Raw genomic sequence first — 27888 nt, forward strand, 5'->3', positions numbered from 1 at the left:
GTGTGTGTGTGTGTGTGTGTGTGTGTGTGTGTGTGCGTGTGCGCCTGTGCATAGCAAGCCCGAAGGTGTGTGTGTTGGTTTGGAAGGTTTTTTCTTGTGCGTGCAAGTGTGTTTGTTGTGGATATTTCCAGTGGTATTATTATTATTGTACCTGACACCTCTTGCGTTTGTATTTCAAAAAAGTCCTAATATTACAAGAATAAAGTCCTAATACTACAAGAATAAAGTCCTAATATTACAAGAATAAAGTCCTAATATTTCAATAATAAATCTACCTCCCCTACAGTTTGCTGTAGCCTATATGAAGTTATTGCTCTGCACTCTGCTGCTATGGTAGTATTCCCTTCAGACCGTCTGACACTCAGAACCTGTTTGAGACTCTCGGGATGTGAAAAATGAAAGGGAAGCGGCTGTACTCAGCTCTTCAACAGAGGTGGAAACCCGAAACTGACAGAAAAGGTTCACGTATAAATATCACCAATGTGTGGCGTATTACACGTGCAAAAGTTTACTTCAACACCTCCAAAAAAAAGTGCAGCTCAAGTCTGTTTCACAAGTCAACGTCAGAACCCATCGGCGGTGCCACGCCTCACAGGCCAGAAGCCCTGTAGTAGTTATGACTATGCCAACTGCAAAACCAAACCGGACGCAGTGTAAGCAACCGCAGACTTATATTTGGCTTTGTGTGGTAGTCGGGAGGCTGCACTTGTAAAAAGATGAAGGAGATGCTCCCAACTTTTCAAGGCTTTGATGACTCCTTCTGTTTTACCCTTTGATGCACCTAAATATAGATTTTTCCCAGGTCTTGAGATAACTGCTGCTGATATTTCTGCTATTGAAGAGAATAAAAAAGATAAACTGCACAGTGTATGTCTGTGGATTATCTGCTCTTAAATGGGGCTCACAACCAGGTTTTGAGTTCAATAGGAGCAGCACTGTAGGGAGTAAAGGAACAACAATATCATAACTCAGGGAGGTTAAGCAACAACAGAGGAAGAAGCATTCTAGATGAGATGTAAGGTCACTAATGTATGATGTGGCTCACTAGAAATGAAAGCCAGACGTTAAATGCCTCAAACTTGAAACATCTGTCTGAATTTAGAGATGTTGTGTATGTTAGTTAGTGTAACAGCCTGCAATTAAGCCATGTTTAACTAATCCAACTCTCTCCCTCCTTCTTCAGGATGGAGCTGCCATGTTTATGTTTACTGCTGCTGAGCTGTCTGCAGTCGCTCTCGGCCAACCATGACTTCTACACCTCCATAGGTAAAAAAAAAACGTCGCGCAAACACACACCTGTAACGATGTGATAAGATTAGCGGTGCCCGTTGTTATTCATTGTTGCAATATTGACATTGAAGTGTCTCTGATTTGTGTTCCTCAGGCCAGATGACGGATCTGTTATACACAGAAAAAGACCTCGTCACCTCTCTGAAGGACTACATCAGAGTGGAGGAGAACAAGCTCGAGCGGGTCAAACGGTGAGTTTGTGGACGACACACAGCTACAAACACACTCAAAAACAGATATTCATGATTAATAATGTATTATTGTCATCCTTGCGATAGGTGGGCTGATAAGTTGGATTTGTTGTCGGCCGCAGCCATACAGGACCCCGAGGGCTATTTGGGGCACCCTGTCAATGGCTTCAAACTGATGAAGAGGCTGAACACGGAGTGGGGGGAGCTGGAGAGCCTTGTGCTCAGTGACACCACTGAAGGTACATATGAGTTATTGAGATGGAAGAGAACATTACTCATTAATCCTTGCCACATGTCTGCCTTAATACAGTATAATCAGAGTCACTCCATGCAGTCCCACTGACCGTTACGAGAGAGTATTTATTGTCTTCACTTGTCTGGTTGTTATGTATCCCGTACATAATCATCCTACTATATCCTTCTTTGTGCTCTGCTGTCCACCTCTCTCAGGATTTATTTCCAACCTGACGATCCAGAGACAGCACTTCCCCACAGATGAGGACCAGACCGGGGCGGCTAAAGCTCTCCTCCGGTTGCAAGACACTTACAGACTGGACACCAACACTATCTCTACAGGAGACCTACCCGGTAAGCGCCTTCAATCTGTGCATACCACATCTACCCGGATGTCTACCGCTACCACCGATAGTCACAGTAAACAGCGGGCAATGAGGGAAGAAAGGGTTTCTCTTGGTTTCTATGTTATTTACATTATAAAGAGAATGGTTCAGTTTTCTGCTATGTCAATGTTCCTCTGTATCCTCTGCATACCAGGAGTGAAACACAAGATCCAGATGACAGTGGAGGACTGCTATGAGCTGGGGAAAATCGCCTACTCTGATGTCGATTACTACCACACAGAGCTGTGGATGGCCCAGGCCCTGAAACAGCTCGATCGGGGAGAGGAGTCCACTATAGATAAGGTGACGCTGCTCGACTACCTCAGCTACTCCATCTACCAGCAGGGGGAGATAGAGCGAGCCCTGGACTACACCAAGCAGCTGCTTGCACTGGGTGAGTCCCTCCACACTATTAAGTGCACCAGGAGGCATCTTTTGCGATGTGAAGTGATAGTGTCACTTTTGGATTCTAAAATTTCTGCTCAAGGTAAATAATGTCACATAAACATCAGATAGATTAGGATTTGATGCTCTTTGTTTAGACTGAATAAATAGCATGTAATTATGTCATGTTGGAAGCTCAGTTATTGTGATTACAGCGGGTGTGATATTCTGAGGTGACATTGCTGCAGTCCTCACTATTTGTAATCACCGCTATTAATTCTGTTGGCGTCTTATTTTCCCGTTTTTTTAGACCCAGAGCATCAGCGCGCCAAGGGCAACCTGAAGTACTTTGAGTTCCAGTTGGAGAAGCTGAAAAAGGCTGAGGAGGACCCAACTCAAAAGGAGAAGGAGCGAGGGAAAAGAGAAACGACTGAGAAGAAGGTGAAGAAGGAGAAGCCCAAAAAGAAGTTCTTAACGCCACAGGTCCCAGAGAGGAAGAAGTATGAAATGCTTTGTCGTGGAGAGGGCATTAGAATGGTGAGGAGGACAAAAAGATCCGCACAAAACACAATTTCTAACTTAATAAAGACGTGTCGGTCTCAACTGCTTTTGCTCCTTGCTTTCCTTTTCTCTCAACCAGACCCCCCGCAGGCGGAGCCGGCTGTTCTGTCGTTATTATGACAACAATCACAACCCCATGTATGTGCTGGCGCCCGTCAAACAGCAAGATGAGTGGGACCAGCCCTACATCGTCCGCTTCATCGACATAATCTCCGACCAAGAAATGGAGAGGGTCAAGCAACTGGCAAAGCCCCGAGTAAGTGATTCTACGTGGTTTCGCTGCTCCAATTGATTGTGTAGAACGTTTCAGAGCTTGGGTCCATGTTTACTTCCTGTCAGCTTCTGTCATTAACATACACTGCAACAGGAAATAAACACATTTGGGATGTTTCTGTGTCATGGTCTTAGTAGGGACATTTGTTCGGCTTTTTTTCAGTTTCTGTTATGTGGTTTTAATGTGTTGAGGGGTGGGAGGTCAAAGCTGTGAGGCTGGTTGATATGATTCTGCTAGTTTGACAAGCACACACACACACACAGACACACATGTGTGTCTGTGTGTGTGTGCGTGTGGGTAAATCGTGTCCCTGGCTTCACAGCTACGCAGGGCCACCATCTCAAACCCCATCACAGGAGTGCTGGAGACAGCGCCGTACCGGATCAGCAAAAGGTAAGGCCTACCCAGGAGCCGCCAAGAGCAGAGGATATAGGAGAGAGAGCCGAGGAGGAGAAAGCGAGATGGTTTTCCTCCTTTTCCCCTCCTCAATAACTCATCCCATTTATCCTCTGCTCTCCCGTCCGTGCACATCACTCCATTTCTCCACCTTTCCAAAGCTTAAAGGCTCTTGAGCTGAGTCACAAGATCCAGCTAGACACATTTCTAACAATATTATTGGTCTATAAAAGCACATTCCTTTGCAATATGTGACACAGGTGAAAGAAAAAAGGAAAAGAATGCCTTCTTAGAGCTAGTTGATATTAACATAGTTGCTTTTGTGAGCCATGAGGTGTATCAGAGGCACTCATTGATTCCCTGCTGGTATATCTTCTTATTTTGAAATAGACATTTTTTTTTTTTTCGCATTGGCTCACTCTCTTGGCTCTGCTAAAGAATAACATTGACAACTAGTAACCGGATCTGCCTTTCTTTTCTCTCCCTCTGTCCTCTTTCCACTTGTCCTCTTGTGCGTATCACATTCTATCATCTTTTTTCCCCCCTTTCTTTTATTTCTCTTTGTTTGTCCTCGACTTCCTTGTGCTGCGGGAACTACTGTAGCTAAGGCGAGCCACGGTGCATGACCCCCTAACCGGGAAACTTACCACGACCCAGTACAGAGTCTCCAAGAGGTAAGGGGTCCCAGGTCACAGGAGGACCACAAGGCCTCCTACATCCTTCTCTTTATCTGTGTCTCTGTGCCCTGGCTGAAACACCTATTGAGCCCTGCACCCAGTTAACATTATGGAAAAAGGAAAATGTTTAGCTACACTTGGAAAACTAACACTAGAGGAGGTTTTAATTTGGTTAAAGTGAAAACTCCGACACAAAATTGAGCTTAAACATAGTTCAAATCAAGATAAACAATCCTTTATTGTTGGTTTTTTTTAGGTGTAGCTGAAATATTCTGTATTCCTTCAGTTTCCCCAGTGAGTTTAAATTTTTAATGGAACGGCACAGCTGTGGCAGATTGTTTTCTTCCCCCCGGCCACCCTTCCCAGGTTATTTGAGATTCTGAGCACTGGACCTCTATTCCCCACTGCACTTTCCAGGAATGAATCCATCACAAATTCTCTCGTCTGAACTCTCTACAGCTGCTGCGACTCTTCTATGCTTCTTCAACTAATGAATCAGCAAGAGGGATTAATAAACTTCCTGAGTCCGGATGCACATTCTTAGAAACACAGATCGAGATGTGCTGTAAACGTGTGGAAAGAGAGATTGTTATTCTCATTGTTGTAGATGTTAAGAAAGTATTATCTGGTAGTTAGAAGCAGTATTCCACCTCAATAGCTACGTTCTCTATTGTAAGTTAAACTTTCTCCCCACCCTTAAAATTTAGCAGGCTTAGCAATTTACCAAAAGAACCCACGTTTCTTAGGTTTTGCAGTTCTTGGTAATAAATGTTTGGGTGTGTGCTTACGGTGGAAGGGTGTGGTGTTCCTTTGATGTGTTTTGTAGGCGTACGTGTTAGCCAGCATGCATTTCCATATTCAGTGAACATGGAGTGACAGAGGGTGCAGAATGGAAGCGTTTGACGGCTCACTGAGCTGACTACAAGACACATCGGAACACATTTGATCCGGCATTTCTTTTAAAAAGATCACATATTATATTATCAACAAAAAACGCTTCTTAAAAAAAGCTGACTCATCTTACTGACTCTCTCATACACACGCACGCACACACACGCACGCCTTAAAGTAGTTTATTGTTTGAATTGATTCTGTCTTTGTCCGTCACGTCACATATATGTGTTAATAACTTCACAGAAATGATCTATAAAATATCTTCAATTCTCTCTTTTTAGTTGTGGTTTTGCAGTTTTTTATGTGGATACTGTGGCTTTTTTTTAATGCTTTAGTCAGGAAAAAAATACCAGTTTGAATTGAATCATGCAGCCTGCAGAACTGCAGTCGTGTCATGTTTTAATATTTCACAAGAAAGAGTTCATTGTCATGCTCAGTGGGCCTTCTCTGAGACTGAGTATGAAAGGCAGGTAGTGTCGGGGAAAGTTTAAGCCATGAAAACAGTTTGAAATGTCCACATTCTGAAGAGCACACAGTTTAAAGTCAGAACAACCCTGTACCCAGAGCTGATTGGAGGTTCTGAATCTCGGGCCGGTTTTCCTATTTTTCATTTTCTTCATACCTCCGCTCCCTTTTCTATCATCTGATTTGAAATGTCCAACTTCACTTTCTTTTTTTAGCTTTTCGTGGTGACCTTTCAGCATGTGGCATGCCTCTCTGTCCCTATCTCAGGTCGACAGAGTCTTTACTACCATCTGGTGGACAAACACGTGACTCACTGACGTGCTGTGTAGAACTGCCCGTCTTCTTTCTCAGTTGCTCTGCTTTCCCTCCTGTATTCCAGCGCTTGGCTCACTGGCTATGAAGATCCAATGATTGACACGATCAACCAGAGAATTGAGGATCTCACTGGGCTGGAGATGGACACTGCAGAGGAGCTGCAGGTAAAGAGTCAGATTCAAAACAGCGTTTTCTCTTTGGTTTAGATCTTTTTTTCTTTACTGAATCGTCCTCATATACATGTGATATACATTCTAACAAACCCCCGCCCATCTGTTTGTGTATTTGTCTGTTGGAAACCTGATTTATAGAGTTGTGAGACTTAAATCATATTTTATTGATCTCTGTAGGTTGCAAATTATGGCGTTGGAGGTCAATACGAGCCTCACTTTGACTTTGGAAGGGTAAGACACAAGTTCATTTATCTGCATGTACTGTTAATATGTCGGGGCAATTACACCTGATGTTGACTCTCTCTCTCCACAGAAAGATGAACCAGATGCCTTTAAAGAGCTGGGCACCGGGAACCGCATAGCAACATGGCTCTTCTATGTGAGTGAACTCTCCCTAGAGACACCTAAACACCTGTGTTGTTAACTTTAGATTGCACTTACACCGTGGCCAAGGCATCTTAACTCGTATCGCACAGGTGTGTGGGTCCTTCTTCACACAAGCAGAGCGTTATTTTAAACTCTAATGTCAAGACACTAAATCTCAACTGATGAACTATGTTCATTAAATGACATCATGAAGTAATGCTGCAGGTATCTGGGACATTTACTACACTACTCTAAGTGCCTGTCTTAGTACAGTTAACAGTCAATCACACACTCATCACATGTACCTTTTGATGACGTGTACAACATGGACAAGAAAAGAACAGCCATTGTTATTCTGAAAACCAACATTACGGGTAAAAAAGCAGATAGTTATTTAAAGTGACTGAAGGAATGTCATTATGTTTTAACTTTAAAAGGTTGAGGGGAGATTTATGAGAAATGAGGCTTGGAGTAAAATGTAGCCACTGTTATAAAAGCTGCGTATAAACGGTGCCAATATATCTGATTTCAATATTCATGTGAAATAGTTTGATACTTAAATGGATTGTAACCACGCAGAAAGCAATGAATGTGACCTTCCAGAAATGCACTTATTAACAGTCGTAGTACTGCAGAAGTATTTGCTGTGACAGAAAAACTCTTTTTGTCTCTGTGTTGTAGATGAGTGATGTGGCAGCAGGTGGAGCCACAGTATTTCCAGATGTTGGCGCAGCAGTTTATCCCCAAAAGGTAACCGCTTATGTTCCAGCACTTATTACATAGAGTACATTATGACTGAGTTGGGCACATTATATAACCAACAAATTCCCAGGTTTGTTTGTTTTGAAGTATAGTACACTCTAAAAATATGAATTAACACAATTAAATTGTGCAAAATGTTGTTTTTGCCACATAGAGAGAAACGGTACTAATTATTCGACACATTCATATGCTATATCTCTCTCTCTCTCTCTCTCCCTCCCACACAACACAATCCTCTAACAGGGCAACCATTTAATGCAAAACAAGATCATGCACTCTAAGAAAATGTCTATTTGTTCATTCCTGTCATCGAAAGAAGGTTTTTTTCGAGTCCACATACCATGTTTAACCATCACAAAATGTGTATTTATTGACTGTATTCAGGAGACTGAGGCTGGCATCCGGGCTATTGCTGGAGATTTTGCAGCACCGCTAACCTCTGTTGCCTGTTGTTTGTTTGATTCCAGGGCTCTGCAGTGTTCTGGTACAATCTGTTTCCCAGCGGGGAGGGAGACTACAGCACCCGACATGCAGCTTGTCCAGTGTTGGTCGGCAACAAGTGGGGTGAGCTCCTCTTTGTCTTTGTCTTGCCCGAGTAAATAACTCTTAAGGGTAAACATTTGTACTGTTTCTAAAGTAATCAAAGGGCTATAAGTTTATCTTTTCTTTTCTGTCTTTAGTATCAAACAAATGGATCCATGAACGAGGCCAGGAGTGGCGGAGGCCTTGTGCCCTAAATGAAACGGAATGATGGCAAACATAGAAGCTTCCTCTTCACCTCCTCGGTCCTCTCACTCCCTCCTTCCTTGTGAACCTCCCCGGACCAAAGAACACTGCAGCAGATCAGACATGACACACACATGGGGTCCAAATGGCTCACCCCCCCCCCCCCTCTCTCTACAAACACTCCCCTTTCCTCCCCAGCTGTTACAGTCTGAGCCCACAGATTGTTTGGGTTCATGTCGAGCCCCTGGACAGTTTTAGCATCACTATGACGTATGTTCTTAAGGTTGTTGGATGGTTTTGGAGAAACACCCTTTTTCACTCCAACGTGTCCGTATTTGCACTCTGTATGAACTCTATCTCTGAGGTGAGGTTATCCTTCAGTAGTGACTGCTGGTCCTTAAGGACCAGCTTCCCCCCCGTCAGTTTGAACCTTAAAGGAACAGCTCACGTTTTCAAGAGGCCTATCTGATTCGTTGCATTCCTTTCATTTCATTAGCGGAGCACTGGGCCTGTGTTGTTGTGTTTTTAAACAATGGGAATGCATTGGGGTTGCACACTATCTCTTTGTAAAATGGTTTTTACACCTTTAAAACAGTTTAGTATGTTTCTGAAACTGGCTTATTCTTTAGAGGGATTGAATTAGGGTACAGTAGGTTCACTACATTTCTTTCTTTATTTACATGTGGTAACAAAGTCTGCCTACAATAACTTTGATTACATTTTTAAAAACCAAAGTATGTGCTTTGTGGAAGGAATAGACTCGGTACATCAGAAAATGGTCAGACTCCAAAAATCTGACAACAATTCAGTGTAGTGTAACTAATCGGAACTGGTTTAAGTTGCATGGCTACATCTATACAGTACATTTTTCACATATCACATGACGTGTTTGCCTGCCTCAAAGACTAGTGTTCTTTAGTTGTTTTTGTTAAGTCAATTGAATGGTCACACGATGAGATATTGTTAGATTTGATGTACTTGAACATAGGGTGATTACAAGTGCATGGACACTTAACACCTGGACACAGACACAATTACGAACACCCCGATGCTGCGTAGAATTTAGTATTTGTTCATCCCCATTGTACCGGTGTTGTGTGAGGACCCAAAACGACCACCAGCTGTCGTTGAAACAGTAAGAGCACCAAAGGAACAATGGTAATGAACATTAGGAAGAAGAAGAGCGGGCTGGACACACCACATTGTGCCATGGCAGTTTTTTTACAGAGTGAATGATTCTGGTAGGTTTTTTAAAATGGTGTCCAGTATTCAGTGTGAGAATATGTGTTTTCCAAGGAAGAAACATTTTATTTATATGTCCCAAGCCAGTTTTGTGTTATTTTTTGGTCTTAAATGAAAGTCTGAAATTGTTATTTTTTTCGACAATAAAGACTGTTGATCTCAAGTTAATAAACTGTGTGTGTGTGTGTGTGTGTGTATAATGGGGAATTTTTTGGGGGGGGAGGTATGAGGGCGTCACGTGGCTGTCCGGTACTAATGATAACTTCGCTTGTTCATCTGGGCCAGACGACTGTCGGGTCGAGAGAGAGAGAGAGAGAGAGGGAGGGGGGTCAGGCTACTCTCCCGTCGTCAGCGTTACATTTGATCAAGCAGTTGAGTTTCAGGGGAACAGAAAGTAAACCGGCGCAGTGATGATGATGACCCAGGTTGAGACCACGGTGCACTATGATAACGGCTACGAGTATGAGTACATGAACCAGGAGGATGAGTGGGACAGGGACATGCTACTCGACCCTGCCTGGGAACAACAGCAGAGGAAGGTAAGTCAAAAACACCTATTTCTAAATAATACAATTAATATATCTAGGATGTGTGATGGGAATATTAGAAGTTAGTTTTTAAAGTTAAAACTCTATTTGACATTTCCATTTAACGCTAATACTCTGCTAGTAAACTGTTTTTTTTACAGTATCGAACAAGTTTCTAACAGCTGTTTGGTCCGACATCAAGCTTCCCACAATAAAGAGCGTAACTTCCGGTTAACACTTTCAAAATAAGACATGATTGTGAACATAACGTTTTCATGAGCGTGAAGTGTATTCAACGTGGCAAATAAAACTACATAATTACTTTCTCACACACGCCAATATAATGAGGCATTTGTCTTCAATACTTGCCGATTTATGTGTGTAACGTTACAGGAAATGTAACGTGATGTGGGGAAAGGCGCTAGAAGACAACACCTTGGGTAACGTTAAATAGTGCTAACGTGACTTGCGAGGTAGCCCACTCCCTGGCACCAATTCACATAAACGATCAAAGAAGTGAAATGAACGTACAGTTTTATTTTGCAGGACAGCATCACTTAACTTCCGGTGTGGTTCTAATTACGTGCTGCTGACTTCACGCATCGTATGCCGGGCGCGTCCATGGAGGGCGTCTTTTGACGGACGGATGCGGTGGGTCGTGGGTACCGGGCAGCTAACAATAGCGCTGCCTTCCAGCGGCTCTCCAGACTGCTGCCTCTCCACTGATACGCGCGGAATGCGAGCTGTCAACAGATGCTCCTAACACATGATGACGCTCTCGGGATTAGAATGGACGCTGCATCTAATTTTAAACCTCGGGACCTAAAGGCATTACAGTAGGGTTAATCCAGTGTCCTTGGTTTGGAATTCTTTTGTTTATAGAAACCAGGGAGAAATATTGTACCAGCAGCACCGGCTCAACTCAATATAGCCTCGGCCTCTCACATTGTCAATTGGTTTTAGGGCTTTAAAAGTTGGCCTGGGCCTTAAACTGCAGCTCTTTGCACAACTGGAGGCCGCCAGCTCTGGTGCACATAACCTTCTTTGGCCCCCACGAGGATGACAAAACTGTGTATTTGTGGAAACACAAGGCAGCAATAGGTCCCTGGTCTATATCCACAGCTATTTTCACACTGTTTATCTTCTTACTGATTGTAATTTGAAGTTGACATGTTGGTCTGGTTCTCAGAGCAGCTGTTTAAAATGATCAGAATAGATAAAGCACCAGCAACACTGGTATTGTCTGTCTTTTTTTTGCAAGGTGGGATGCAATGACGTCGCTCTTTTGCCAAAAACACCTTTGTTTGCTTTTGTTAATTTTTTTTATTTATTTATTGTCTCTCCAGTAGCTTTAAATCTATAATCTAGCTCAAGCCCCGGGGCAGCAGCCTTCATTCAAATCCTACTAACAGCTTTCCTTCAATGTTAATGTGAGCTTCGTGAATCTATTAGCTGACTCAGACGGCTACTCCTTGAGTGCCCATTCATGTTACAGAGCCTCTGTTCTTTTCAATATGTTAAACATTCAGTTCTCATGTATTTTCCATCCACCCGGACACAAGCCTGCCAGCCTCTGACCTAGCAAGGTCCCCAAAGGCATCAGTCAGTTCAGTGACAGGAGTGGTCCTTTCTGGATGAGATTCATAATTATTTTTAGCTCTAACCGTCACTGGTCGGTAGTGCTGCAGAGGGAGGCAGGGGGCTTGGAAAGTGGGCAGCAGCAGGGGTCGGCGACTGTGGACAGGGGTAAAATTTGCAGGCCACGTTTTTTTCTAACAAGGGAGGGCAGCAGTTCAATGTCACATACACCCCGGGGACTCACTCAGCGTGGAATGTGATGGCCTTTACTGTAAAGCCTGCAATATTGTGTTCTCGCACGGCACCCAGAGGGGAAAGCCTTAGTGGCTGGCTGCATGGGTGCCTACATACACCCGCACTGAAGTGCTAAAACATCTTCCTCAAGCGATGTGCTTTTGTTGAATTTATACATTAGCCAATAGGTCTACAGGTATTAAAACATACTCATGTAAATGTAAAAGTAGCTCATATAAAATGACTGAGCTACTCATTAGAAAATACAACATTTGCCACATATTATATTTTTCTTTCTAATCCAACAGGATGAGAATACAAATTCAATCCACCATTTTATCAAAAATGCAAATAAACGGCCAAAATATTCAAAATGAAGTGAAGCCAAATGTGAAAAAGGCAAAAGTGAAACCAGCTAAATTTGCTCCCACTCTTTCCTGAATGACTATCAACTGCTAATACATGTTTTAAAATCTCCCGCAAGCATCATACTTCAACCACGGACGTTAAAAGTACTTCAAGAAGTACTTCAAAATAGTAAAAGTACTCATTCAGACCTATTTGTTAGGTAGGAAAGTAAAAGAGAAAAAATGTCAAGTCTAACATCCACTTCGCTTCCATTATAGACCATTTAAATATCTATGAAAATATAAATGTAATTTCTAGCCGATGAGCGTATTTAAATGTTTTTGTCATTGTGACAGGACTTAACATGTGTGACACCTTGACAGACCCATTCATTGGCCCTCAGCATAGTAATGAGCTGGAAGAACAGCACACGTGTGCTGTGATAAAGCTATCTCCCTGCAGCTGTAACCAATGGCATCCAAAGTGGCGAAATAGTGACAGAAAGTGACGTGAGGCGAAAACTCTCTCCGCATCCACGTGACATTTTCACTCATGTTGACACGCCGAGACATTTTTTTGACATTTTTTTTTTTTCCTCCTCTGTCTCTTATCATGAGCCACAGCAGAGCGGTCTAAATTTAACACCTTATATCGGTTTGGAATGTGCTCTGCGGTCGGCTCCCAGCTTTCATCCATCGCTGAGCGCCCCTGAACTCTGTGGCTCGCTATTGACAGACTTTATAAAAATAGGAGGAGGAGAAAGACAATGAGCCTGTCTTAACTTGATTTACAGTATTTCAGTCCCCCCCCCCCCCCTCCATATGGAGCACGTTAGTTCTGATGCTTGTTAGCTGTGGAAATACAGCAAAGAAAAAGTTGAAATTGGACACGAATGGGTCATCGAAGGTTAATCGGAAAATGTAGCAGTGGTCAAACAGGTTAACGTCGATTTGGCTCATAGTCTTGTTGTGAAGACTTGTTAAGCTGTTAGCTGCCTCAGTTTGTTCAGGTCTACAGAGAGGAATACCAAGCTTGTAGTGTAATCCATATATAATGGGGTTAAAGCATTCTTATGGGGTATTCTTTTTTTTGTTTTTAATCATCTGTGGTGCAATCAGCAAAGCTTTACAAAATTGTCATGCGCAGAGTGCTGTTCATCTGTATGGTGATATTTGATCAAATCCCCTTTTAATTGACCTGGGTGTCCCTTTCCTGTTAGACATTCACAGCCTGGTGTAACTCCCACCTGAGGAAAGCCGGCACTCAAATTGAAAATATCGAAGAGGACCTCAGAAATGGACTCAAACTCATGCTGCTTCTGGAAGTCATCTCAGGTTAGATCACGAAGGATTATCTTTCTTTTATAACTTTATGTGTTCAGGATTTATTCTCTCTGATACCACACCAGTAGTGCACATTTTATTCGCCGTGAGCTGAATTTTCATCAATGTAATATTCGATTTGGTGTCTATTTTGCTCATGATGGGACACAATTGTGTCAGTTTGAGCACATAAGGCGTCTAACATGTCTGACTCTGTTACATGATGTTCTGTTTTGCAGGAGAGAGGTTACCTAAGCCAGACAGAGGCAAGATGCGATTTCACAAGATCGCTAATGTCAACAAGGCGTTGGAATACATCACCAGCAAAGGAGTGAAACTGGTCTCCATTGGAGCTGAAGGTATCCCAACACCTTCCTGTATGTATGAAACATACTACAGGGAATCCAGTGTCCAATAGGAACACACAAACAGAATAATACTGTAATCACTGTAGTGCAAACTGATTGCAACAGGTTGTTCGCCTTTCAGAGATTGTGGACGGTAATGTGAAGATGACTCTTGGGATGATCTGGACCATCATCCTCCGCTTCGCCATCCAGGACATTTCTGTGGAGGGTGAGATAACAAACTTCAAATGATCCAAATTAAATTCTCTGCAGACATTGTGTGTCTAATGCCTAAACATTGAACAACTCTTACTATGTTCTCACTAATATGTAACCAGCTCCTGTGAATTGATTTCCTCCTCAGAAACATCTGCCAAGGAAGGTCTTCTTCTGTGGTGTCAGAGAAAGACTGCTCCCTACAGGAACGTCAATGTCCAAAACTTCCATGTCAGGTGAGTGTTCAACACATCAAACACTGTTACAATACAATCAATACTGTGATAGTTTATGTGATTGATAGCTAATCTAGGTTGTCCTCTCATTCTATACGGTCATGTCATATCTTAAATGCCAATACATATTCCAAATACGTTTTTCATTTCAATTGGACATACTGAGAAAATGATTACAGCAGTAGCTATAACAGTAATGTGGAGTTTGTAAAGTGAATATATTTATCTAATGTCAGTAGTCAGTTCTTCCTTAGGCTGACTTTAAAAAGTAAAACATAGCTAGACTTGAGAATGGCATCAGCAAAAACGCTGCCACCAAGTGCTGTTGCGCCTTTCATAGTCCACGCTAGCACTGGACTCCATTATCTCTGAGCGGAGCGGGTCGTCCTCTGTAAAAATCGGGGGTTCGATCCCCGGCTCCTCCAGTCGAGGTGTCCTTTTAGCAAGATACTGAACCCCAAATTGCTCCAAAAGGCTGTGCCACCAGTGTGTGAGTGTGCTCGAATGTGACCATCAGTTTAGATCCTGATGGACAGGTGGCACCTTGCATGCATCAGTGTGTGTGTGTGTGTGTGTGTGTGTGAGAGTGGGATGAATGTTGACATGTTTGTGTGAAGCGCTTTGGGTCCAGTCCGTTTACCGTTTGAACTGACATGTTGGTTCTCTCTGCTCTTTGGCGTGTGAAGCTGGAAGGATGGCCTGGCCTTCTGCGCCCTGATTCATAGACACAGACCCGACCTCCTCGACTACTCTAAGCTCAACAAGGTGTCGTGTGGCTTCACGTGTAACCAGGATGCTGTGTTTCAGCCCCTAAAACTAACACCACTGATTCCCACACGATTAACAACACCTCTGTCACAGTGTGAACTGATTAAAACAAATACAGACTCAGGATTATGTCACTTTTTATGGGCTACTTTTTATGACGGGTTGACTTATGTTGCGAGACACTGAGGAAAACTAGTCTTTATCTAGGACTGGAGGTGTATGCTTTCTTTTTGGTTTTGAGTTTAAAGTAGTTTTGTCGGGACTTGTGGCACTTTTGGATACACTAACAACATGTGCCATGTCATAGGAGTTATAGTTAGTTGGATGAAATAAGCCGTCTATAAGAAGTCCACTCTGTTGTCACAGGCAGCAGCTGTGTGCAGTAATGTAATGTTTGCTGTAGATAAACAGTCTGTCATTTGGCTAATGGATATAATGCGTCTTTAATCAAGTTATGTGCTTCTTCTTTACAGCGTAATGTTTTTATCCTAAGTGCATTCATTTAGTGCCACATCATGCTTCATTATTCTTACCGAAAGCAGTTCACAACTTTAGCATGATTAGCATGCACTGCGCCCATTATAACATTGGATTTAATGGTGAGATGGCGTTTCATATGCAGATCAAGGGATGCCCACATTCAAATGATGTCAAATCAATGCACAGTTTGACTTTTCTCATCCGGCATATCGGTGTGTGTGCCTACTGCTTGAGCTAAAATGCTTTTTCAGGTAAAACAAGTCCACAGCCGCATTTAAATGTTGTGGGTTAAAAGGATGCCCAGGATTGTCAGTGTTTGAGTACAAACAGGCGAGGGCCTCAGTGAGCTGTGCTGCTTATTTGCAGAGCTACCGAGCCCAGCTGACAGCCCTCCAGTGTTAGTCGAGCAACAATAACGCAACCTTTCCCGACTGGAAGAAGGAGCTGTCTTAGACAGGAAGGCCGTCTGTGGGAAGAGTTGAGGCTTCTCTCTTCCACTGCCAAGTCTGTTTTGGTATAAAACTGCAAGTTGGGGCGAAAAAATGACAATAGAGATTTGGTCCATATGGTTTTATTGTGATTTTTAATAATGATATCGGATTGCTGAGCTCAAATAGGAACATCTACTTTTACCTCGGCCAAATGAGGCCCGGTACCGTATATATGTATAGTAGGGGAACACTATGGCCCATTACGAAGAGTGACATTTTCATTTGTTTTGGAAACAGAAGCGCTCTCTTTTCAGCGCACAACTCACTGGCCTGGCTTGGAGTTGACCCGGAATAGTCACAGAAACACGAGCCTAGTCCCCGCAGAGCTCGGGCTTAACTTCACCTCTGCTATTGTCCATGATGTCACGTTGTGTCCCCCAGTTATAGTTCGCCGGGCCTCCATGAAAGGCAGGAAGATGTCTATGAGATCGGTATTATGATATTCATCAGTCACATCTCAAGTAAGGATGGTGTCGATTTTCATTGTTAGGAAAGGGCACTCGGGGTAAATATGAGCGATGAGGCACATGAACAATCTACCATATCTATTTCTCTCTACGGCTTTTTCCCCACTCTTTAAATCTCTTTGACATACATACTCGCACACTTGGTCACACCTCGACTTTCAGTTCTGCTCATGCTGCCGGGAGAAGGTTGCATTGTGCGCCAGGCAGCTGTTGAGTCTGGCTCCAGGTGAACGTGTTTGTTAAGCTCGCATTGTTACAGCCTGCCGAGACAGCTCTGGTTTGGAGCACGCACACACACACACACACCCACACGCAGAGGCATTGCGGTAGCCTTCTCGTCATTCATCCTTCCCACCATCAACTTACCACCCTATACATCCATCTTTGTCTCCTGCACTGGATCTGTGAGCAGCTGGCCCTGTCATGTAGTGTGCCAGCCCCCCAGCCCCCTACCTTAATGGAACAGCGGTACAGAGATAGGGACAATAGCATCAGCATGATAGCATGATCCCTTTACCCCATTGCACTCTCACTGACTGCCCCATTAGCAGGGAAGGGTTTGCCGTCAGCTGTTGGCTTAATGCACCACTGTCACTCTGTTAAAACACTTGGTTTCTCCTGTCAGAGTCACCTGTGTGTACATTTCAAGAAATATATGATGTATATTGTAGGGATGAAATGTTAGTGGATTCATTTACTAACTGATGTACTTTTATTGTATAGCTGTTCAAGTAAATTATGAAGTAAATTTTGGATTCATAAATGCGAAGTTTTGCTTGCCTCTGTTATCTTCCCTCATCTCAAAGATATCACTTTAACATGATACAAACTAAAAGATCAACTGCGTGATTGTGAAAATAATCAATGAATGTAAATAAAAGTTCAACATGTGCATGTCACGGTTTTGAGAAGATTATAACAAATCGTTTTCCCATTGAGACTGGTTTGGTGAGACTGATCAAAACTGCAATCATCAACACGTTTAGTTCCTGATAAACATCCAGCTGCTAGAAAACTAAAACGAGTGCTGTTAAACCACTGTGCATGTACAGGAGGTGACGTGTCCACCATAGCATGGAGGTCAGCGTGGGGATATTTTAAGTCCAGTACCGCTGTTCAGTGATGTGGAATTGTGTTTCTGTATTTAGGATGATCCTCTGGGGAACCTGAACCTGGCTTTTGACATAGCCGAGAAACACCTGGACATTCCCAAAATGCTGGACGCAGAAGGTAATGTTTTATGGAGTAGAGTCTTCTGATTGACAATGTTAGCTTTCTCATACGCTGTTCTTTGAAATATGTGTTTGTGATATGAACTTCACTGTATGCGTATGAGGGTGTTTTGTCTGTTGGAGGTCCGTTTTTTGTTTGCAATGTTTCAGTCTTACAATCACACTTGAAGTAAACTTCTGCCACTTTGATTTTTCCTCCGTCTCGATGCCATAGATATCATCAACACCCCCAAGCCCGATGAAAGAGCTATCATGACCTATATGTCCTGCTTTTACCATGCTTTTGCTGGAGCTGAGCAGGTACAGTGGTTTAACCTACAACATTACTAATATCAATTTGTTAGCTAACCCTATCCATATGCATTTTGAGAACAGGTGCAAGAATATATCGCTAATATATTTTGTTTCTGACATGTCATTTTGATCAACACTATCTATTGTGGGGATGATGTTGTTGGAGAAATGGAAAGGATCAATGGGAGCATGGCCCGCTGTGTTTCTTTGCCGATGTAATTACATTGTTGTGGTGCGCTGTGCTCTCAGGCAGAGACGGCTGCCAACAGGATCTGTAAGGTGCTCGGTGTAAACCAGGAGAATGAGAAACTGATGGAGGAATACGAGAGACTGGCCAGTGAGGTAAAAAAAATGAGTAATTTCATGAAAATCTTCTTGAATGATGATGACGCATGGTGCAATGCAATCTTTTTCAAAAGAAAATGAAACTTTGGAAACTTTGTGGATAACGATATATACAGTATATTACACTAAAGTTAGTCGTGAATCTAGTTCAAAGTAAAAGTGCAGATTTAAGTTACTGCTATGCATCCCACTGATGTGCTAAGCGGAGACCCATCTGCTGAAGAGAATCAATAATTCATCACAGTCTTCCTGAAACACTGCTCTCTTAACATGGAGCTCTACTCGCCTCTCCACTTATTCTCATGTCGTCCGTGTGGTTCCCAGCTGCTGGAGTGGATCCGCCGCACCACTCCCTGGCTAGAGAACCGGACTCCAGAGAAGACCATGGCGGAAATGCAGCGGAAGCTGGAGGACTTCAGGGACTACAGGCGCCAGCACAAGCCCCCTAAAGTGCAGGAGAAGTGCCAGCTGGAAATTAACTTCAACACCCTTCAGACCAAGTTGCGGATCAGCAATCGCCCTGCCTTCATGCCCTCTGAGGGGAAGATGGTATCTGTAAGTGACAACTCCAAATTCCTCCACTTCCTATAATTCAACAGCCAAGACGTGTTTGTGATTGTTTGCACCCCTGTTTATGTCGAGTCCTTTCGAAGTAAAATCTTACACAGGATGAAGAAGTTACAGGTTCTGACAGAGAACCAATACAAGTGTTTGCAGCTTCAAATAATATTTATCTTTTCACGATCAATATCTTCAGTGAGTTCAGACTGTGATTTTCATTGTGTGTACAGGACATAGCCAGTGCATGGCAGGGGCTGGATCAGGCAGAGAAAGGCTTCGAGGAGTGGCTCCTTACAGAGATCCGTAGGCTGGAGAGGCTCGACCACCTGGCGGAAAAGTTTCGCCAAAAAGCCACCAATCATGAGAACTGGGCCAGCGGTCAGTTGTAGTTGTACTTTTGGCACTTTTAACTGTCTGCATGCTTGCTTTTCTACCCACATCTCCCTGCTGCAGTACATCTATAGATCTGCATATAGTATGTCTGTGTGTTTGTTACAGTAGCTCCCTAGAATCTGTAGTCCTGCTTCTCTGGCTGCTTTTCAAGTGTTTCCACTAACCTTGGAGTTTATTTACACTTGTTCCTAATGAGGTTTGACTGAAGGTTTTAGAATCTGTCCAATCGCAATCAGCCTGTAGTGGACAGCAACAGGTCATTCTCTCCATCGGCAATGACCAAATAAGGCCTGTGTTTAGACCTAACCTACATCTTGTTGTTCTGCTCTCTTACCTCATCCCTTCCTCTCTTTGCATATGTGTGATATTCAGGTAAAGAACTGATCCTCTCCCAAAAGGACTATGAAACAGCCACCCTGACGGAAATCAGAGCACTGCTTCGAAAACACGAGGCCTTTGAGAGTGACTTGGCAGCCCACCAGGACAGAGTGGAGCAGATTGCCGCCATTGCACAGGAACTAAAGTATGCACTCCATACAGCAGACATTTAGTCAATAGAAAAATCAGCTAATGCCATCTTGTTTCCTTTTCTTTTCTTTCTTGTGAATATTACTTAAATAATATGTATGGCTTTAGACCCTGCATGACCTGCAAGGGCACCTGTCTGGTTATAGTATTGAATGAAAGGCAACAAACAACATAAGCACAACACAACACTGTACTCACAAAGAAATGCTGTCCATCAGTGGTCCCAAAACATCTATTTTCTGTTCATATTTGAGACAGAAGAAGAAGAAAAAAGGGAAAGGCAGTGCAGTCTCTTAAATGTGATTTGCATGTGAGATTATTTTGAACCACTCTGGAAAAAAAGTCTTCATGAATATGACTTAAACGCTCTTTTCCTTAGTTAAGAAGATGTCACTTTCTCTCAGTAGAAGGGCGAAGGGTGTAGTTCACGGTCGTGCTGACGTTCTCAATCAGCACTCAATGAGGAACACCTGTCCAGCATTTCCTTCTCAATCTGGGATTGGCAGCAGAAAACTTCCTGTTTTGTATTTAATATGATGCTGAGACCAGAAGATGTAATTTCAGCTCACAAGCAAAATGGCTACTTGGGTTCTTCCAAGGTATGTGACGGTTAAATTACTACATTTGCTTCATTTTCTATTCACGGTGTGTTTATTTTACTGTTGTTTTTGACCTTGCTGTTTTCTTTTACAGTCAGTTGCTCCTCATTGCACTGTGCAGCTGGAATGTCCTTTGCTTTCCTGCTAAAAAAGGTAAATCATTTCATGGTGATTATAAATGTACTTTGATGCTTACAACCTCTGATTTGAAATGTTCTCACACCTTGGCTCACTACCTTTTTTTTCCCCCTTTTAGGCTGGAGCCAGCATGACCCTTATGAGGGCAGTTTGCCTAACATGGAGGTCCGAGCTGCTCCGGCACTGTTTTCCAGGTTGAGTTACCCTGCTGTGGAGGACGTAGTGTATTCTAGTCCTGGTGCCTATCCAGCAAGCTCCAGCCTCTCTCTGGACATGTCCAGTGAGGCTTCATGGAGTGCTCCTCCTGTTTGGGATCCTGTGGAAGAGTCTGCGGCCGCATCCAGAAACTCTATGCCCACACCTTATATCGGCCCTCCCCCTTTCTTTCAAGCAGGCGAGCTTAACCACTATGAAACAAACTTGGAGCACGGCAATACAGACAGGGAAACTGAGGAGCTAAACTTTCCCGCACCACCACCACAACAACCTCAACCTCTTCCATATCCTGGCTACCAGGCTGGTGAGTTGAGTCGGTACACGTCGGACCTTGAGCATGGAAATGGAGAGTGGGAAACGGTAGAACAAGGTTACATGCCACCGCCTCCCTATGCCTCAGCGCCGCAGGGAGTTGAGGTGTCTGCTGCTTCCACGTCGTTCCCCGCACAGCCAGTTCCACTCGCGCTGACACCAGTTGGATGGAGCCAGTACTACCTCTTCTTGACTGGTCAGCTTCCTTCTGGCACGTATACTCACTTTTAGGAAGATCATGAGAAAGGCAGAGACTACTTGGACGAAGCCCATTATGAGAGATCCCACAACCCCACTCGGCCTCAGCAGACCCAGGACCATAGCAAAGCTTAACCAGCACTGTTGGTCGTTAAAACAACTAGAAACGGATCAGAAGAACGGTGACTCTAGTCTTCTCTGCAGTCCACTCACAGTTTGTTTGTGTGAATTTTGAATAAAATGCTCAATAACCTTGTGTTCTTTTCTATGTGGTTCTAATTAACTGTTTCAAATCTGAGGTGGGAGTTTATTAAAATGTCTCAAGTAAGTGGCTATGGATACTAATCCTGGTGCTGCCTGGGTCCAGACTTTAAACTGTCACACTTTCAGTCAGGGAAATTTAGTTTTTTTGTGGTACCTCACACAAACATCGCGGTAATATGAGTCAAACTACCTGCATAATGCCTGTTTCTTATCTCCTGAGAACATTACACACGATTTGCCGAGCTACAATTTTTATTTATTTTGTTTTGGTGGCTAAGTCTGACTTTGCTTTGTGTATCCTCTAAAAGCTATCAAATGTTTTTTTTTTTTTTAAGGTTGCCTAAATGCCTGTGGAACAATAACACAGTAAAGCCCCTTTTCACAACTGAAACAAGTTTTCTGTGCTTTGTTTTTCCAGTGAGCTGGACTACCACAATGTGGCTGCTGTGAATCAACGCTGTCAGAGCATCTGTGACTTGTGGGACAAGCTGGGAACCCTGACTCAAAAGAGGAGAGAGTCTCTGGAGGTGAGGGCAGCATTCAAGTCAGGTATCAATGACTCAATGTGACGGACGATGACTGAAAGGCATTCATATCCGCTCTACAGGTTTTCACATAAGGTTACTTTTTTCATTCGATATTAATAAGTTCTTAAAACTTTAGGTATTTTATGATAAGTTAGTAAGTCTCCACAAGAGTGTGCTAATGTTCCACATGGACCCCAACAGATGAAGAATGAAGTTGCATACATAACCAGCTTAATCAAAATGTCAGTGTAAGCATATTTAGGTGTCTGTCAAAGACAACTGAACAGTGAAGACATAAATGATTGATGAGGAGAGAGAACTGGATCCCCTCTAAAGTCCCTGACCCAGATAGGGTGGGAGGGTGGAGGGGATAAAGGAGAAATAGATGCGAGAGTCCTGTCCAGGAGGCGATTGGCTGAGAGCCCACTAGCCACTTCCTCTGATCCATGCGGGCCATTTCAGACCTGCAAATGTGTGAGGGCCCTGGGGAAAGGGCCAAGGATTAAGTCTGAATGACAGGAACGGAGGTCTGTTTTCTGTCCTCCCGCCATCCGCTGGCTGCTGAGGGGAGGGATTCTGTCGGGAACAACAGAGCCAGAGTTGGAGGTTAACAAGGCCACACTAATGTTATGCACCCTTGGATTAGTCATTAAAACAGGTGAGGGGATGTTTGTTGGGGATTTGTATGTGAGATATGAAGACTATGACTCCTCCTTAGTTGAGGGCAGAGCATTATGCTGAGCTCGGTTGGATATTTTGGGGTTTACATGATGTAAAAATATACAAATCAGACATGTGATATCTTGTAATCCTCTCAGCGGACAGAAAAGCTGCTGGAGACTATTGATCAGTTGTTCTTGGAGTTTGCCAAGAGGTTGGCCCCTTTCAACAACTGGATGGAAGGAGCCATGGAGGATCTGCAGGACATGTTCATTGTGCATACTATTGAAGAGGTCCAGGTAGGCTCTTCAATAGCACTGTAGACTCACACACTTACTGCTATTCTGCTTTCCTTTCACAGTATAATATAGCTAATGTTAAAAAACAAAAGTCTAGTTAAGATTAACCTGCACATAATTTTCCTATGATTCATATTTGGGTGTGTAATGTTGGTATACCTGTCGCACTCAAAAAGGAATATCATTGTATCACTTTTGACAAATATGAAATTTTAATAAAATTCCAGGACTTCCCTTTTTTTTTTTTTTTTTACCCCATTTCAGAGTCTAATCGCAGCTCATGAGCAGTTCAAAGCTACTCTTCCCGAGGCGGATGCAGAGAGACAGGCCATCTTGGGAATTCACAATGAGGTGCTGAAAATTTCGCAGAGCTATGGGATCAAGGCCAGCATTATCAACCCATACAGCACCCTCACAACCGAAGAGCTGCTGAACAAATGGGAAAAGGTAGCGACGGCTTTAGAACTCGCTTAACGACTCGCATAGCGAGGAATAAAGTCATTATTCAGATAGCGTTCCTCCTTCATAATTACTGCTTTTATATGGACAGACAACCAGAGTGCTGCTATAATGTTTTATCACTGAGTTGAAGGACTTGGCAGCTTGATTGAACCTAAAGCATAATACTAGTATAATTCAGTTTAATGTAAATGGCTCCTTTAGGGGGATCCAGCTTCTTACAATTCAACCCGTGTCTGTGTGTTTTCTAGGTGAAGAAGCTGGTTCCTCAGAGGGATAGTGCCCTCCAGGAGGAGATGGCACATCAGCATGCCCATGAAAGGCTGAGACGGCAGTTTGCCGCCCAGGCTAATCTCATTGGACCCTGGATACAAGCCAAGATGGAGGTTAGACATACAGGCTTCATAAGCAATTTAACAGTCATCTTTATCTAATCAAAGATACATCAAATGTAAGATGATTATACTCAACAACTGAACATTGTACAATGGTGGTTGCTGCCTTGATAATGATGATAATTAAATATTGCGAAGTATTATAATGCACATAAAATATTCCTAAATCAAATTATATAGCTCCTGACAGAATTTACTCTTAGCCACATGTAAATGACTTCCTGCTGTATTAGTGAGCAAACCATGTGATCTTTGGACGAGCAGTGCATCATCCGAATTGGTCCAAAAATGAAGTTGACCTTGTTGGGTGTGTTATCCCGACAGGAAGTTGGGCGCTGCTCCCTGGAGATAGGTGGCGCCCTGGAGGACCAGATGACACAGCTGAAGCAATGTGAGCACGTCATTGTTGCTTACAAGCCCAACGTCGACAAGTTGGAGGGAGACCACCAGCTAATCCAAGAGTCCCTGGTGTTCGATAACAAACACACCAACTACAATATGGAGGTACAGGGCAGTGGCAGTCATTTCTTTGTTTGTTTTTCTCACGTGCCAATCAGAGCAGCCTGGGATAAAATATGTAAACATGTTCTAGTAGAAACCCAAAATACAAGTATGAACCTGAAAGAGCAATTTGTCTCCTTTTTAAAAAACAAACGTACATTTAGATATCCAGTTTTATATATATATATATATATATATATATATATATATATATATATATATATTCATCAGACTCCTCAAGGTGTGTCTTCTGTGTTGACATGCCTGCTCTTGTCACCACATTGACAGCATATTCGCGTCGGGTGGGAGCTGCTCCTCACGACCGTCGCCCGAACCATCAACGAGATAGAGACCCAGATCCTGACCCGGGACGCCAAAGGCATCAGCCAGCAGCAGATGAAGGAGTTCAGATCCTCTTTCAACCACTTTGACAGGGTACACCTCATTCACAGTTTCACATCGCTGGAGTCTGTTTTTGGGGCAATTTCAGTGACTGGTCCGACGCAATCAGAGCGATTCAGAAGCAGAGCAGGGGGTGGTGGCAGTGGTAGCTTTCATTCCAGCTACATCGGTATGATAGGAATTCAACATACTGACTATGCCTCACCATGCTGGAGTAACAGCATGGATGATACACCTGCCAAATACAAATTCAAAATATTGCTGTGTGCTGATGTCCCAGATAAGAAACTTGAGTCTGTGTATACAACAACACAGGTGTAGTGTGTATATTACAATTCGTTGCTGTGTTTTTAAGCTCTCAGGCATCAGTTATCATAACATTTTCTGCATATTTAATGTCCTATTTGTGTTATTTTATCACAGTGCAAACGCCTGTGAGTGTTGATTTGGATAAAGTTCTTTAGGATGTAGTCTTACAATATTGCCGTCATGTTTTATGATGTATTGTAAAGCATGTTGTTCTGTATATGATGCATTTGGCTCTGTAATCTCCTCTCACTCTACTTTCCTCCTGTCTGTATTGTGAACCTGAAAATGTTCTTCTGACTGTAGAAGAAGAATGGAGCAATGGAGACTGATGACTTCAGAGCCTGCCTCATCTCTATGGGTTATGACTTGGTATGATGTTTCAAATGTGGTTGGGGCTTTGTTATCAGTATGTTACGCATATACTCGGCTCATTCTCCATCCATGCCTTTCTCAGGGGGAGGTGGAGTTTGCCCGTATAATGATCCTGGTGGACCCCAATGGTACTGGAAACGTCTCTTTCCAGTCTTTTATTGATTTTATGACGAGAGAGACTGGTGACACAGACACCTCCGAGCAGGTTGTGGCATCCTTCCGGATCCTCGCAACTGACAAGGTGCGTGTGTGTGTTAGGGGAAGACATTCTTAGCCACCACTAATCTATTCTTTTTCAGTCATTATTTGCAATGGCGTGTTGATTTTATGATTTACAATTTAGTTCATGAGCTCAAAATGAAAAAAGGGGAGCATGAATGTTTGTTGAAACATGTCTGAAGCGCATTTTCTCTCCACAGCCCTACATACTAGTGGAGGAGCTGAGGAGAGAACTTCCCCCCGAGCAAGCAGAGTATTGCATAATGAGGATGCCGCCTTACTCCGGCCATGGAGCACCACCAGGGTCACTGGACTACACTGCCTTCTCCACTGCACTCTATGGAGAGAGCGACCTTTAATCGACTAGATCACCCTCCATCTACTGACCGTGTACCTAACCCCCCCCACCCCCCCCGATGAATTTAAGGAATCTATACAAAAGTTGGATCAAATATGTTAAGTTAAATGTTTGTGACCATACTGGATTTTTCATCATCAAAATCCTTTTGATCATTGTCACTTGTCTTGGTCCTCTTGAATGAGACATGTCCCCCTAAACAAATATAAATTGCCATGTTTAAATTATATTGAGAGAAATAATGCACTGTACATTTTGTCTTGTGTAGAAAGTAAGGTTCTGTGATGGAGGTAAACCTAGAAGAGAAATGTACTCGAAGAAAATAGACACTTAGTAATACTTACTAATAAGCCAACAGAATCATGGTGTTTCTTTAGTGTCAGTTGAAGAAATTAGACATAAAAGTCCTGTTTCATCTAGCAGTGTCATGTATTGTTTTCATGTTTCCTCGCAGTGCCTCCTTTTAGGGAGTACAATCATCTGATAAGGCATTTTGAGATGCTTTAAAGTGAATTAGAAAGGAGCAGTTTCAGACCTACTGCCATGCAACACCAAACAGTGTAGGAAATGGGTTCCCAAAAGTCTATAAATATACCAACCCAACAGAGGGAAAGAAGTGGGAAACCACATGATTGCGAAAGTAAATGTTTACAATTGCTTAGTGGTTTAAAGGCAGAGAACACAGAAAATGAAATGTGCAGTATTCACGAGTATCGCGTTTTAGGATTAAACATTTTGTCAGGCGTTAATGCTTACACATACTAGAAAACAAACTCCAAAAATAAGGTACACAGATAAGGAAATAAAGATAAAATGAAGCCCACGGGTCCTGCTTGAAGTTTTGGCTTAAAAAACAAATTGTATTTAGATCGTCCATACTATCATATGCAAATAGAGTATTTAAATAAACAGTAGTGGCATTGATTTAACCAGAATATGCTAGTTATGTATATGCGCATAACACCATTTCCTTATGCAAATTACTTTCTGCTATAATAAATGTAATGCTCTTAATGACAAGAATGATAAATCAAACATTTTGTGTGATGGTTTTCGCATCCATTGGCAGTTTGTAAGTCATGCAAGAGTGCTAGAATACTGTGGAAGTCATTAGAGTGATGACACTTTCTGTGAAGAGGATCATTGGCCACTTCACACATACTGAAGCCAAGGCAGTGGAGCACATTCATTTAAAATCTCAGTTTAGATTGCTGCAATCCCCTTTACATGAAAAATGTACTTCCACTGTAACAAATTAACCTTACGTTACTCATCACTGATCTCTAGATCCAAGAGATGTTCTCAATTTTGGTGAAAGCTTTGAATTGTTGGTCCGAAAATAAAGATACTCCGGCGGTACTGACACCTTGGAAGACATTTGCTGGCTCTGTTTTCAACAAATTCAGTGAGTTAAACGTTGTACTTGAGGGTGATAGGTTAATTAAATTGATAAAAAAATAAAGTTTGTGATTAATTCAAGCAATTAAATGGAATAAATCATTACTTGTACCATGTCCTTTTTTTTTTTTTTTTACAATTTGTCACCATATTAGAACATATTTAAAGCCACATGTAAACCAAATCCGCATGGCCAAAAGTCACAAGACTGGAACCTGCTGTCACACCCGTACTGATGGAGAGGCTGATGTCTGATGCTGAGGAAGATGTATTTACAGCAGTAGTGGTTGTGGTTTTACTTGGTAAAGTAGAAGAATAGTGATATCTGCAACGCTATCTTCTGAAGCTGCAATTATTCCTTCCTTATTCCTCTTTGGTGTAGGAACTTTTCTACTTGTAGAGCATTGCCTCTCAGGGCTAAAACTATAGAATGGGACATCTGGATTGCCTTTCAGGGCAATCAACTTACAACATTATGCAATATCTTCGATGGAAGTGGAATATTGGTGCGAGGGTGCATCAAGGAAAGGTCATGCCAAAACGGGTAGGGGCCCCCTGG

General features: G+C 42.8%; 3 protein-coding genes across 4 annotated transcripts in view; all 3 read left to right on the top strand.

The window, feature by feature from the left end:
• The window catches only part of p4ha1b (prolyl 4-hydroxylase, alpha polypeptide I b), an 11373-nt gene extending 2450 nt beyond the window's left edge, over positions 1-8923 (top strand). Inside the window, exons 2-16 of one of the 2 annotated variants that reach the window (XM_031839167.1) lie at positions 1184-1266; positions 1385-1481; positions 1569-1720; positions 1932-2069; positions 2256-2495; positions 2796-3022; positions 3126-3302; positions 3643-3713; positions 4325-4390; positions 6132-6231; positions 6418-6471; positions 6554-6619; positions 7288-7356; positions 7836-7932; positions 8049-8923. In XM_031839167.1, coding sequence (XP_031695027.1) covers positions 1184-1266; positions 1385-1481; positions 1569-1720; positions 1932-2069; positions 2256-2495; positions 2796-3022; positions 3126-3302; positions 3643-3713; positions 4325-4390; positions 6132-6231; positions 6418-6471; positions 6554-6619; positions 7288-7356; positions 7836-7932; positions 8049-8119 — 1708 coding nt within the window. In that variant the 3' untranslated portion in view covers positions 8120-8923. The remainder of the gene's footprint in view (positions 1-1183; positions 1267-1384; positions 1482-1568; positions 1721-1931; positions 2070-2255; positions 2496-2795; positions 3023-3125; positions 3303-3642; positions 3714-4324; positions 4391-6131; positions 6232-6417; positions 6472-6553; positions 6620-7287; positions 7357-7835; positions 7933-8048) is intronic. The other variant, XM_031839161.1, reaches the window with a different exon arrangement.
• Positions 8924-9628: 705 nt separating this feature from the next.
• actn2b (actinin, alpha 2b) lies at positions 9629-27434 on the top strand. Its single transcript, XM_031838220.1, has 21 exons — positions 9629-9875; positions 13243-13357; positions 13585-13704; positions 13835-13921; positions 14057-14144; positions 14831-14909; positions 17499-17580; positions 17797-17882; positions 18126-18218; positions 18546-18776; positions 19013-19160; positions 19548-19698; positions 21849-21957; positions 22776-22916; positions 23181-23363; positions 23627-23761; positions 24095-24274; positions 24560-24706; positions 25286-25351; positions 25437-25595; positions 25774-27434. Exons 1-21 carry the CDS (start codon positions 9747-9749, stop codon positions 25930-25932), a joined length of 2688 nt encoding a protein of 895 aa, XP_031694080.1. The 5' UTR covers positions 9629-9746; the 3' UTR covers positions 25933-27434.
• On the top strand, positions 19737-21837 carry LOC116376757 (uncharacterized). The gene is made up of 3 exons (XM_031838230.1): positions 19737-20302; positions 20397-20455; positions 20559-21837. The coding sequence occupies exons 1-3, from the start codon at positions 20280-20282 to the stop codon at positions 21197-21199; spliced, it is 723 nt and encodes a 240-aa protein (XP_031694090.1). The 5' UTR covers positions 19737-20279; the 3' UTR covers positions 21200-21837.
• Positions 27435-27888: the final 454 nt, after the last annotated feature.

This window comes from Anarrhichthys ocellatus, unplaced genomic scaffold (assembly GCF_004355925.1).
Source record: "Anarrhichthys ocellatus isolate YVR2014 unplaced genomic scaffold, GSC_Weel_1.0 scaffold3, whole genome shotgun sequence".
In the NCBI taxonomy this organism is placed as follows: domain Eukaryota; kingdom Metazoa; phylum Chordata; class Actinopteri; order Perciformes; family Anarhichadidae; genus Anarrhichthys; species Anarrhichthys ocellatus.

What these genes read in the sequence shown, in the direction of transcription:
- actn2b (XM_031838220.1), top strand. Translation starts at nt 9,747, where the DNA reads ATGATGATGACCCAGGTTGAGACCACGGTGCACTATGATAACGGCTAC. An exon ending in ACGAGAGACTGGCCAGTGAG is followed by an intron (nt 18,219 to 18,545) that starts GTAAAAAAAATG and finishes TGTGGTTCCCAG; the next exon opens with CTGCTGGAGTGGATCCGCCG. An exon ending in ACACCAACTACAATATGGAG is followed by an intron (nt 24,275 to 24,559) that starts GTACAGGGCAGT and finishes CCACATTGACAG; the next exon opens with CATATTCGCGTCGGGTGGGA.
- LOC116376757 (XM_031838230.1), top strand. Translation starts at nt 20,280, where the DNA reads ATGGCTACTTGGGTTCTTCCAAG. An exon ending in GCTACTTGGGTTCTTCCAAG is followed by an intron (nt 20,303 to 20,396) that starts GTATGTGACGGT and finishes TTTCTTTTACAG; the next exon opens with TCAGTTGCTCCTCATTGCAC. An exon ending in TTGCTTTCCTGCTAAAAAAG is followed by an intron (nt 20,456 to 20,558) that starts GTAAATCATTTC and finishes TCCCCCTTTTAG; the next exon opens with GCTGGAGCCAGCATGACCCT.